At 33.0% G+C, this 13529-nt stretch overlaps 1 protein-coding gene across 1 annotated transcript in view; it reads right to left on the reverse strand.

The window, feature by feature from the left end:
- Window positions 1-10241: 10241 nt before the first annotated feature.
- The window catches only part of LOC142319480 (anaphase-promoting complex subunit 8-like), a 34537-nt gene continuing 31249 nt past the window's right edge, over window positions 10242-13529 (reverse strand). The window contains exon 10 of the mRNA XM_075356806.1: window positions 10242-10847. Coding sequence (XP_075212921.1) covers window positions 10743-10847 — 105 coding nt within the window. The 3' untranslated portion in view covers window positions 10242-10742. The remainder of the gene's footprint in view (window positions 10848-13529) is intronic.

Below are 13529 nucleotides of genomic sequence, written 5' to 3' on the forward strand. Positions count from 1 at the left end.
AAACCCAGCGGAAGCCTGCATTTTCCACGGTATTGCTCTTTTTAGTACTCAAGTCCTTCTAATGTTGCGGTATTTACAATAGAAATACGGAGAGTCAGGCCAAAGAAGAAAGAAACGGATCTACACCATGACGAGGAACTCGGCTGATATAAGATGAAGATGAGCCTACAAACCTAACTTCACCATCCATCCTTCCTTCAACTTACAATTTTTGTCTATCGCTGGCAAAGGCTACTCCCAATAGCGAAGGAAGTGCATTGCACCCTCCGTCAACTAGGATCCCATCAGGTGCATACCTGCTAGATCAAAGGCCAAGTGAAAGACACAATTACCTTTCTAGTCCCTTAGTAATGATATTTAAAGTTGGTCAGCAAGTATAGAAATGCAATCCACAATTCCGTCTATTTTTTTTGTCTTCAGTAATTTTGGTTCTTCAAGATTCCCTAGCTAGTGTCAATCACTACATTTTGATATACCCCTTAGATCCATCATCCCTAACAATTTGTTTTACATACTCCAAATATTGTCTGCCTGCACAATTTTTCCCTTCTACCAGTCCCTCCAATATCAAAGTGACTACTCCAGGATGCCTTAGTATGTGGCCTATAAGTCTGTCTCTTCTTTTAACTATATTTTTCCAGATGCTTCTTTCTTCATAAATTTGCTGCAACACCTCTTCATCTGTCACTTTATCCTCCACCCATCTGATTTTTAACATTCTTATATAGCGCCACATTTCAAAAGCTTCTAATCTTTGCTTCTCAGGTACTCTGATTGTCCAAGTTTCACTTCCATATAAAGCTATGCTCCAAACATATACTTTCAAAAATGTTTTCCTGACGTTTAAATTAATTTTTGATGTAAGCAAATTGTATTTCTTACCGAGTGCATTTTTGTTGTGCTATTCAGCATTTTATATTGCTCCTACTTCATCCATCTTTAGTAATTCTACTTCCCAAATAACATAATTCTTCTACCTCTGTAATCTTTTCTCTTTCCATTTTTATATTCAGTGGTCCATCTACTTTATTTCTACTACATTTCATTACTTTCGTTTTGTTCATTTTCATGTGGTAGTTCTTGCAAAGGATTTCATCTATGACATTCACTGTTTCTTCTAAATCTTTTTTACTCTCAGCTAGAATTACTATATCATCAGCAAACCATAGCATCTTTATCTGTTCACTTTACTCCAGATCAAAACTGTTTATGTAAAGATTAAAAAGTAATGGGCACGGTGAACATTCTTGTCGGACTCCCTTTGTTATTACGGCTTCTTTCTTATGGTCTTTGATTATTGCTGTTGCTGTTTGGTTTCTGTAAATGTTAGCAATTGTTATTCTATTTCTGTTCTTGAACCCTAACCTTTTTAAAATGCTGAACATCTTATTCCAGTCTACTTTATCAAATGCCTTTTCTAGGTCTATAAATGCCATGCATTTTTTCTTTAATACATTTACTATTAATCTGAGCATTAGAACTTCTCCCCTTGACTCTGTACTTTTCCTGAAACCAAATTGATCCTCTACTAACCCTTCTTCGACTCCTCTCAATTCTTACGTACAGAATTCTAATTAAAATTGATGCAAGAGTAGTTGCACTAATTATTCTGTATTCTTCACATTTATCTGCTCCTGCTTTCTTTGGTATCATGACAACAACACTCTTTTTTAAGTCTGATGCAACTTCACCTTTTTCATAAATATTACAAACCAGTTTGTTTAATCTGTCTATTGCTTCCTCACTTTCTGCTAATTTGCACTTCCTGTTTATAGTACTTCTTAATTGTTAATAGGTCCTTTTACCTTCTTCATCACTAGCATTCTTATACTTTCTCCGCTCATGTATCAGCTACAATATATCCTCTGATATCCAAGGTTTTCTTTGTTCCACTTCTGCTGATTTAAGAATTTCCTTTTTAACATTCTCCCATATTTTCTACCTTATCTTTTTTACTCAGACTCTTGCGATTGTACTCCTCAAAAATCTCCTTTAACTCCTTTTCCTCAAGCTTCTCTAAATTCCACCAATTCATCTGACACCTTTTCTTCAGGTTTTTAAACCCCAATCTACATTTCATTACACTAAATTATGGTCGCCATCATGCTTAACCATGATACTATCTATCTGATACTTTGCAGTATCACCTGACTTTTTTCATCTATTATGATTTTTAAACTGGGTGTTGGGAGTTACTAAATTATACTTCGTGCAAAACTCAGTAAGCTGGTCCCCTCTTTCATTTTGTTTGCCCAGCCTGTATTCACCCACAATATTTCCTTCCTTGCCTTTTCCGATGCTTGCATACCAGTCTCCCAACTGTTATTATTAAATTTTCATTCCCTTTCATGCTTAATTGCTTTGACAATTTCTTTGTATACACATTTTACCTCATCATCATGGGGACTTGTAAGCATATAGACATTAACAATCGTTGTCAGCTTATATTTTGATTTTTTCCTAACTACAATGATTCTATCTCTAAGCTTTTTGAAATACTCTACTCTCTTCTATATCTTCTTGTTCATCATGAAACCTACTCCTGCCTGTCCTTTATTTGACGCCAGTTAATAATTCTAAAATAACCTAACCAAAAATCATTTTCCTCTTCCCCGCATACCTTGCTAATTCCTACTACATTTACATTTAACCTACCCATTTTCCTCTTTAAATTTTCTAATCTACCAAACCTTTTTTATTTCTAACATTCCATGCTCCAACTTGTAGAATGTTATTTTTTTAATTTTCTGATGAATCCTTCCTTAGGAGTCCCTACCTGGAGATCTGAATGGGGGAGTAGTTTACCAAGGAAGATGCTTCCATCTTTGTTACATGAAAATGCAGAGAGCTACATTTTCCTAAAAAAAGAAGCAATTGTACTTTTCCATTGCTTTCAGCTGCGTAGCAATCAGAAGAATGAGTGATGTTGATATGGCCATTTAAGCCCTCTTACTGGAATCATTTCTTAGTCTGGCTCTCAACAGATACTACTCCGATGTGGTTGCATCTTCATTCTAGCTACTCTCTATCACTGAGCACTCAAGCACCCCTCACCATCGGCAAGCTCTCATGATTCATAGTGGCGGAATTCTGTCTACAAATATATAACCCCCATTAAATAAACATAACCTCCTGATAAAGACCCAACAGCAAGGCACTGATGTCTAAGCTCTGCAATAAACAGAAGGATATGTATCTCTGATATCTTTGTGTTGCGTTCCATTTACAGGTATTTTATGAGTAATTTTAAATTACTAGTATCTGCCCATGATCTATTTCGTACTTTATGGCTATAGTTGGCTTAATTCTAAATGTGAAACTAATTTACATAATTTTTATCTGAATTTATCTACAAATTTTATCAGGCTATATAGCTTTAAAAATTGATTTAATATGTCACTTTCTAAATATTTGGAAATATGCCTTCAGAACATTTGAAGATGCATACTATAGAAACTGTTATTCTCAAGAAATTGAATGAGTAATTAAATAGCTAGCTGAGGCTGAGGAATACAAAAGATTTAATTTATTAAATTAATGGCAACAATCTTTATATGGACAAAAGAGTATCTACGTAATTATGACATAGTTTTACAAATAATCTACCTAGGAGATATAATAAACTAATCTTGTAAGTGATGTAATTTCTTTTATCTTATATTTTAATATTATTTTTGGTAGAAAATATTTTAATCTTTTTTTTTTATAAAGGTATTCTGCAGTTTATTCTTCAATATAATATAACAGTGATGTCTAAGAATAACGATCCTTAACATTACTTATAGGTTCACCAGCACTAGAGTTGGACTGCATCTGGTACAGTCAGAGTTACTTTAAAGCAAAGGTAAGGAATTATAGAAGTAAGATAATGTATTTCCTTTAATACTTCTATCTTTAAAAAACATTATGGGTACTGGAAATCAAGTTTTGAGTAATCTTCATGTGGAAAGGTATTTAATATCTTGGGTATTGAATTTGTCTGTTAATTTCATAATTAGAACATCTGGACACAATATAATTTCTTATTGAAAAATATGTTTAGTTATTTTGCATCATTATAGCAGTGATAGTTTGTCTAACCATGCTGGTTAGTTAAGCAAGTTAATATGTTATATATATTTTTTAACAAATTTTTAACTTTACGCAATCAATTGATGATAAATAAAATAGCAATTATTAATTCTAAACTTAGATAAACAGATTCAGTGTCTTAAATTAAATATTTCATCATATGAAGATCATTTATGGCAGTATTTCTAGGTAACTGTCAGTGCTTATAATTTATTTAAAAATGAAAGTTTTATAAGTAAGCACCTATGTCAACGGATGAGTATGGATGAATTGTTTATGTCAATGAATGAGAACCTGTAATGTATGTTAAGAATTCATATACAGCACATCAATACCTTCTTGAATTGGATGATATACTGCAGATTCAATCTAATAAAAGCAGACAGTTTAAAAGCTTTCAGCTACAAGCTTTGATGTAGAAACTAATTTTTATGAGTCATCAAAAGCAAAAAATAGCTAACTATGTCTTGTTAATCTTTTTAAAATTACACAGTATCTTGAACTGATAAATAATAACACCAAAAATATGGGTTAGAATAGAATATTAAAGCGTTATGAAGAAAAATAGTAAGACAATTTCTGAAAACTTACAAAAAGGTTGAATGTTGTAATTGAGATACAAGGTCGTATCTCCAAAAAAAAGAACAAGAGTTATTTATTTAAAATAACAAATTAAAAACATCAATCCGTACTCTTCCACATCCTAAAAATGTTTTCCCTTTAGGTTTTTCTCCGTTATTGGGAATAAGAAATTGGAGGGGCTAGATCGGGGCGAATAAGGGGAATGAGAACCGTTGTCCTGCTGTTTTATGTAAAAACTGGTAATTTTCAACAGTGTGGGCAGGTGCGTTATCATGATGAAGCAGCCAATCCTCCAACTGCTACAATTCAGGTTGTTTTTTCTTATTCCTCATACTTAGATGAGATCTCACTAAGCGATTACCACATCATCTCGTTCAAGATGGACGGTGTGATTTTGGCAGTCAGCGGCAGCGACTGGGTGGCAGTATCCTTAGATGGTTGCATTAGATTCTGGGATTTAATTGCAGTCAGATTAGATGAGGAGGATAAGATGAAGCTGGATGTCCTTGTAGAGGTGGTCACAGAGGTATGTGAGATCTCAGGAGATACTGATGGTCAACTGAACTGAGGAGGGCTTGGTGGTTAGCACAACAGTAATTTCAGAGACTAAAGAAGTCCAAGAGGGCCTGTTGGAGGCAGTTCTGCAGGAGATCAACAGAGATATCTGAGGACAAGGATACCTGATCGATGCAGAGAAATTTGGGTGGAGGCTACCAGTCCTAACTGATGATCAGCTGTAAAGCTGTGTAGCTATGCTCTTATCAGAAGGGAAGAGATTATCACTGATGATATCCCTCAGTACTCCTAGGAAGAGCTGCTTGCCACTACCCGAAGGATGAAAATCGGGTAAAGTCCTAGGCCTGACTGTGTTCTGGTTGAGAAAGTCAAGATTGTGGTTTTTGAGGACCCATTCAAAATATTAGATGCATTCAACTACATCCTGGTCAACAAGCACATGCTGTAGGATTGGAAGATATCACAGTTGCTACTGATCAGGAAGGGAGGTCGATGATCCTTCTGTCTATTGACCACTTTGTTTGATCAATAAATTAATGAAGCTGTTCAAGAGGATGCTGGTGGTGCAGCTCACTGACAACATCCCTAGAAACAGCTTTCAGTTACCAGTTCGGTTTTCAGACAGGCATCTTGACAAGTGATACCATCAACAGAGAAATGAATACTCGATCAGTGTGGTTGTTGGATCAAGATATAGAAGGTACATCCTGGTGCTCATCTACTTTGACATCAGGAATGTCTTCAACAGTCTGTTGTGGTCGTCAATCTTTGAGTTGCTTGCAGGTAAGAGTGTTTACACCTATTTGAAGCGGGTGATTCAGTCCTATATCTACCATAGGACTATCAATACATCTAGCATTAATAGAAGGGACATGTTTTTATGATCGATTGGAGAGTGCCACAGGGATCCATGCTGTCATCCCTATTGTGGAATTTGTCTATGATGGGGTCCAGAGGTTAATGTTCCCTGAAGGTGTTGCCCTGAGGATTGCCTTCGCCAGTGATTTAGTTCTGCTGGTAGTGGGTAAGACTGAACAGAACATGATGGATAGGGCCAGTGAAGCCACTGAGTTAAGGAGGGAGGGAATAGCTACTCGATAAAGGGCTGGAACTGGCCCCAGAGAAGACTAAGGTGTTGGTCATGGCCGGGAGGTGGAGACTGGGGCACTCTGCCTTCTTAATACAAGATGTCTCTGTGCTTCCCAGTAATTCAGCGAAGTACCTTCAGATATGGCTGGATGGGAGAAGTTTGTTTAGAAGACATATGATCAAAACTGCAATTAAAGCTGAGAACATGATGGCCATGCTGAGCAGACTTCTCAGCAATGTGAACAGACCAAGATCTTCAGTGTCATGAACTCCTGCTACATGGGGTATCTGACTGATTAAGAACCGTGAACACAGAGCATAACAGAATGACCTTTGAATGCATCCAGAGAAGGATGTCTTTGCCAGTCTGCTTGGGTTACAGAATTGTCTCCACTGAGGCTGTGTTCACTGTTGCAGTACACTGTTAATAGACTTGTTGGCACAATTCAGGGGCAACTGTTACCAAGAGGCAGGAGGATAGGGCATTGTCTTATGGTGTTCTCCTAGACAGGTGGCAGTCCAGATGGGATAAATCTGACAAGGGAATGTGAACAATACGCAAATAAACGTGTTGCGCCATGGGTTAGTAGGAGATTTTAAAGAGATATACTATTTCCTTACTCAGTACCTGTCAGGCCATGGCTGCTTCAATTCTTATCTGTACACCACGTAGTGCAGCAACTGAGCTGAAGACGATTTGTGCCTGTATTGTGATCCTTGATAATGTCAAGCTTGTGATTTTTGTGTGCAAAAGGTGGATGAATCCAAGGGTGCAGTGTGTGGTGATAACCCACTAAACACGAACAACATAATCAGTGTCATGCTCACTAGCACTGAGTCATGGAATGCAGTCTGTGAGATGGTGAGGAGAGCATCATTGGAAGGAAGGGGGTTGCGAAATAGGATGGGGGCATCCACCTGCATCAGACTAGATTAGATAGGCCCAGAAGTGGATATCAATATCTGTGGGACTCCACTGAGTTCCTTACTGCCCCCTTGCTGACAGGCGATCCTGTGATTCCCACTGGAGACTGTGTTGCACTTATGGCTCAGTGTTCACGTGTTGTAGAAGGGGAGGGGATTTAGTCAGAGAGCCTGGTGTCTGGTGGAGATTTCTGTTCCTGCAACATATAAAGAAAAGTAGTATCCTGAAAATTGAAAGGTAGTAAGGATAAAATGCTAACAGCGCTTGTCAAATTTATTAAACCAGCTCTCATGGATCATTAAAGTTGCATAATAAAAAAAAAGTAATAGCTTAGCAATAACTAAAAAATAAATACAGATAGTTTGTTGAAATAAAAGAATTAGAATATCAAAAAGAAAATAAACAACCCAACTGGTTATTATTTTTATTAAAGATAATGCTATTTAATGCAGACCTATTTTATTATTTTATATACATATTGCTAAACTTTATATTACTTATAATTACTTTATTATATTAGTTAAACTTTATGCTTGAGTGGAATGTGGCATTCAATAATTTAAATCAAACTGATTTTTTTTTTAATGCAATTTGAAAACTATATTTCTGTTGGTTAATATGCAATAGGAATATACTTACAATAAATAATTAATTATAAACTAGTTTGAAGATAAATACATATCTGAAAATAAATTTGTTAAAAGGAGAAAGTGCATTAGCAAAGTTAACCACTTACAATTGGTAACAAAAAACGACATATATTTTTATCAAATTCCATCACCTGATGAAGATTTACAATTCATAAGACTTCTTATGTGATAGTGTTTGATACTAAAAGTATACAAAATACTTTTGCTGTAGTTTTACATAAATTGATAAAAAAATACATTTACTAACTTACTTTTCTTGTTGGCTAATCAAATTTCAAATTTGCCATTGGTAAATTCATTATATTACTTGTTCAGATTTGGTAAAGTATTATGAATACATTTATTTTTTGTTAAAAATCACTTCTGTTAAAAGGTAGGTAATAACTGACTTGGAATAGGCACAGATCTGTATCCAGTTCATGAAGCAGCTGTTAGATACAGGCCAGGGCAAACTACTTTCTGTAGGTCGATGTGAGTTTTTGTGGGGCCCGTGAACCTATCTTCATATTTCTAAATTTTTTATTTTTTCTTCTTTTTGGATCCTCTTTAAATAAAATTAAATAAACACAATAATGTATATAAATTTATCAGTGTACCAAGAAAAAAAAAGAATTTAAAGAGCTTGATATTAATGGAGTATGTTTTAATTTGAATTATGATCATACTTTACCATTATACATTACATTTACTTAGTCATACATTACATTATACATTTATTTTACATTACATTCACTTTAGTAGCTACATTTACTTTGCTTTATTTACATTCACTTTATCATACATTGCCATCATACTTTACCAGTATTCATACTGAGTTGGTGAGGGTAATAAGACAAGAGTGCACAAACGCAAAGGCTTAGTTAGTTAATATCATTGCTGTAGTTTGATCAGTTGTTGCTTGTGCTTGCTTCAGTTTGTTTTTTTGTGTTGATCGTCTTTAAGCTGGTAGTGATATAAACATTTCCCTTCAGAAAATGAATAAACAAAAATTGAACAAGAGAATCAGACCCAAAAAATAAAGCTACTCCTAACTTTATATATAGTTTAAATTTAAAAGAAATGGTAAATAAATTAAATATTAACGAATAAAATAACTATTATAATAAATTTGTTTTTAAAAAGTAAATACAAATATGCAAATAAGTATGTATAATTATCTTATTAAACTGAACTTTAAGATAAAAGCTAAACCATGTGTGTTTAATGAAGAGTGGAACACAAAATTTTTTTTTTGCTAATGTAAAAATAAGGCTATTTGTCTCATTTGCTGGGAGAGTGTAGCAGTGTTGAAATAGTATAATATTAAAAGACATTTTACTACTAAACATTCCAAATACGATGCCAATTTAACACTGGAAGCAAAAAAGAAAAATGCTGATGGAATGATTCAATTACATAGAGTATAGAATGTGTTCATATGATTAATTAAAGAAGAAGCTATTATAGAGGCAAGTTTTTGTTTTTTGATGCAGACTATATTAAAGATTGCATAACTAAAGTTTGTAGAATTATATGTCCTGACATTAAACACAAATCTGAAAGTATTAGTTTATCTCGCAGGACTGTAGTAAGAAGAATTGAATCTATTTAAACTAATTTGAATGATCAATTAGTATACGTATTTAAATTCATAACATGGTATTCGATAGCTCTAGATGAAAATATTATTGCAGTTATTAATTTTCACACATTGATGTATGTCTAAATTTGAAAAAATTGAAGGGCTTCTCCCAATCAATTTTCTTAAAGATCAAACAACAGGAGGTGATATATTTTTAAATTTAATTTACAATGGAACAAAATGGTAAGAGTAACAACTGATTGACCATCAATTTTAATAGGTAAAAATGTTGGAGCTCTAAAGAGAATTTGGGATAAAACAACTTTTCTAATGAAGATTTGGCAATTTCTAAAAAATTGAAGCATGTTTCTCAATAGTATACAATCCATTTTCAATAGAAATTGACAGTGCACCAAGTGAGCTGTAACTTGAGATTAGAAATCTGTAGAGTGATACTAATTTAAAAGAATTGCATTGTCATGAAGAAATTTGTAAATTTTATAACGCTCTTAATTCTGAAAAATTCAACCAACTTAAGAGTTTGCTTGAAAAATGTTGGTTATTTTTTTATCAACTTACATACGTGAACAAACATTTTCTATTATCAATTATTAAAAAAGATTTCTGATCTACCATTACTGATGAACATTTACAAGCAGTTTTAAGAATCTCCACTACAAAATTAACACCTGAAATAAAAAAAAATGCTGAAAGATGTGAAACAGTTTTATTTGTCTCATTAAATAAGTATATGTTAGAAAATACTTCTTTTTTACATTGTAATTTTTTATTATGATAATAATGTTTATATAGAAAAGGTTTTTTACTTGTGGCCTGCCGTAGCTTTAAAATTCCTTGTGCAGTTCTTCAGCTAAAATATTTGCCCAGGCCTGTATTAGAGCATAACATATTAAACAAGGTTTTAATTTAAAGGTAAACCAGAGGAAGTAACACATCTAATAAATAATTTAAAGAACAATGAGACCATATTATTATTAATATAATTATTTTAATTTTTCCAATGCTACCAATATCTGTTTAATTTATTTAAACAGAAAATAAGGCTATGTTACAGACTAATTTTTTACTTGATTCACACAATATGATGATCAGTAGTGTTTCTTATAAAAGTATAAATAATGAAGTAAACAAATTACTGCCAATCAGAAAAATCATCACAAAGAAAATATACTAAATATCTCACCATATCACAAGTAACTTCCAGTATAAAAATATTAATCTACATTGGAAATATTATAAATTCATAAATGTACCGACTATAAAAAATGATTGAGATCTGATATTATACACAAATTTTCACAGTATATCTATAAGCAATCTGAGATAATCATGAACCATCAGGTGGTGTGAACGTTAAATTTACAGGAGTTACTTGGTTTAAATCAGGACGTATTCGATGAGGAGGATTTGGATGTCCACCACTATCTTCGACCTGAATAAAAAAGAATAAATACATAAAAAAATTATATAAATATATTATTAAAATTATAGTATTATGATGTTTTATGATATTTAGCAATTTTTGCTAATTATTAAAGCAGATGAGAATGTAGAAATTATATTGAAGTTAAAAAATTTAATGTATACATAGAACAGAAAGGAATAATGAATAGCATATCAAAGCACTCAACTAATGAGTGAAGTAAAACATTTAATGTATAATTGTGTAAGGATAACAAACTGAAATTTAAGAGCACATAATTCTGTTAACCAATACATAGTGTAACCATGTTTGGGTTAGTCCAGAAAAACCCAGATTAATCAGAAAATCATTAATATCCCAATTTTAAATTAAAATTACAACAATCAAACTTAAAATGATTGATTTCTTTATAGGATTATTTATATGAAATCTTAAGTATAATAATATTAAGTGAAGGATTTAATTACTTACTTATGACCATTGTTTATTACAGGTATTTTTATAAGTCTATTGTTATTAAACAATATATTTTAATTGTACATATGAGACGTTTAATAATTAACAAGAAATTGATGCAGAGAAAACAGTTCATTCAATGACAATGAAACTTTTGAGGGTCAATTTAGCAATCTTGGAAACATGTAATGAGCTGTTTGATCATAATTAATCTAAAGATAGTATCTTTTGTTGATTTCAAAATGTCAGCTCCGCATGAGACATGTGTGCCATAAGAGCAATGTTCAGTGATAAGATCTTTGGTATCACTTGTGAAATTAGCAGAAATTTACTTTGCTATCACTTGTGAAATTAGCAGAAATTTACTTAAGAATGTTGAAACAGTTTGGTAAAAGTGATTAAATCGCAGTAATGTGTATAAGTGGGTGGAACAGTTTAATTTGGATAGAACAAGTCTGACTGATCTCAATCAATCTGGAAGACCAGTTGAAGTTTCGATTACTGCGCTGCAAAATCACATAAATGATCTTATTTGCAAAGACAGGCAAGTCAAAATTTCTGAAATTGCTCGTTCGTGTTAATATTAGTGTTGGAACCACAAATTCAATCACATAATGAATTATCGCAAAACGTGTTCAAGATGGGTTCTAAGACAGTTGATTCTTGCCCATAAAAGAATGGGAGAAATTGGGTTGGGAGGTATTACCACATTCTCCTTACAGCCCAGACCTTGCCCCATCCAATTTTCAGTTGTTTTACTTGCTCAAAGACTTTTTACATAGCAAGAAGTTAAACGAAAACAAAGTGGTCAAAAAAACGGTAAACAAATGGTTCAAACAGCAAGGTAAAGACTTCTATGCTATGGGAATCACAGAATGGTGGGACAATGTCTAAATGTTGCTAGAGGCTACCTTGAAAAGTAATGCAAGTTTCATTATCATTGAATAAATCGGTTTTTTCTACATTAATTTATCTTGTGAATTATTGAGCATCCCTTCTATGTTGTATATAAAAAAATATAGAATGATAAATAAAACAATGCAATAATAAAAAACTAAAGACACCAATATGTACATAATAAAACAAAATAATATATGAAGGGTGGATGAAATGTAATGCACAGTCACTCATAACTCTCAAATGAAAGAAATAATCAAATGAAACAAATATGGCATAAAAGTACCCTTTTATCTACATGAAATCATGCATTTATTTTTCCACGCAGTGACCATTTATACATTTTACCCAAAAGTGACAAATTCTACCAGTTTTCTCATTCTGCCAATGAAGAATGTTGGCAATCTTCCTTGATTCATGATCTCATTCCATTCTTATGTTCATCGTCTGTAATGAAATGAATACCCTTAATATCACTCTTTAATTGTGGGAAAAAAGTGATAATCACAGGAAACCAAATCTGGTGAGTATAGAGATTGTAGAACAGGTTCAAATTTCAACTTTCAACTTTTAAGCCTTGGCGGTTGCATGAAATGTGTATTGCTGAGCATTATCATTTTGCAGAATTATCAATTCCATGTATTTTTAAACACAATACATGTCTCCTAAGGTATTTTAACATTTCTATATGTACATCACACTGAGTTGACCAGATTTCAGGTAGTCAGAGACAAAGTGTTTTGAATCTCAGAACTGTCAAGAGAATATTTTTTTAACATTTTGTGTTTTGAATTTTTTTGATTGTGATGAACTTAGTGCTGGTATTTCATGCTCTGAGGTTTTTATTCTGAGTTATAATGATGCATCTAAGTGTTATGTGTTGTAACAATATTGAAAAGGAAGTTACAATAACTTTTCAATAGTTTTTCACAACATTCCTTTCATTGTTCATTCTTTTCTGTGAGTTTACGAGGCAGGACATCATGGGAAAGATTTTATGGTAGTTCCATCCCAGTTGTGTAATGTGTCCTACTTGTTCTTTATGCCTATCTGGGAGGTGATGAGTTGTGTAATGCAATGCTCATATTGAATCAATTCATCTACCTCCTTTGGTGCTTCTCATCAGTCACAGAAACTGGTTGACCACTGTGAGGTTTCTCCTCAATATTACTTTATCAGTTTCTTATTAATAAAATTTTATTGTCCACTTACATTACTTTGATTAACAGTTTCATCATCATTAACAATTTTTTTTTAGACTTAGGTGCACATGATTTTTTTTTAGATGACAGTGAATGTCACTAGCATTCACTTTTCCCACTGTAAAAATTCAATCAC

The sequence above is a fragment of the Lycorma delicatula genome, chromosome 2, assembly GCF_047948215.1.
Source record: "Lycorma delicatula isolate Av1 chromosome 2, ASM4794821v1, whole genome shotgun sequence".
NCBI lineage: Eukaryota > Metazoa > Arthropoda > Insecta > Hemiptera > Fulgoridae > Lycorma > Lycorma delicatula.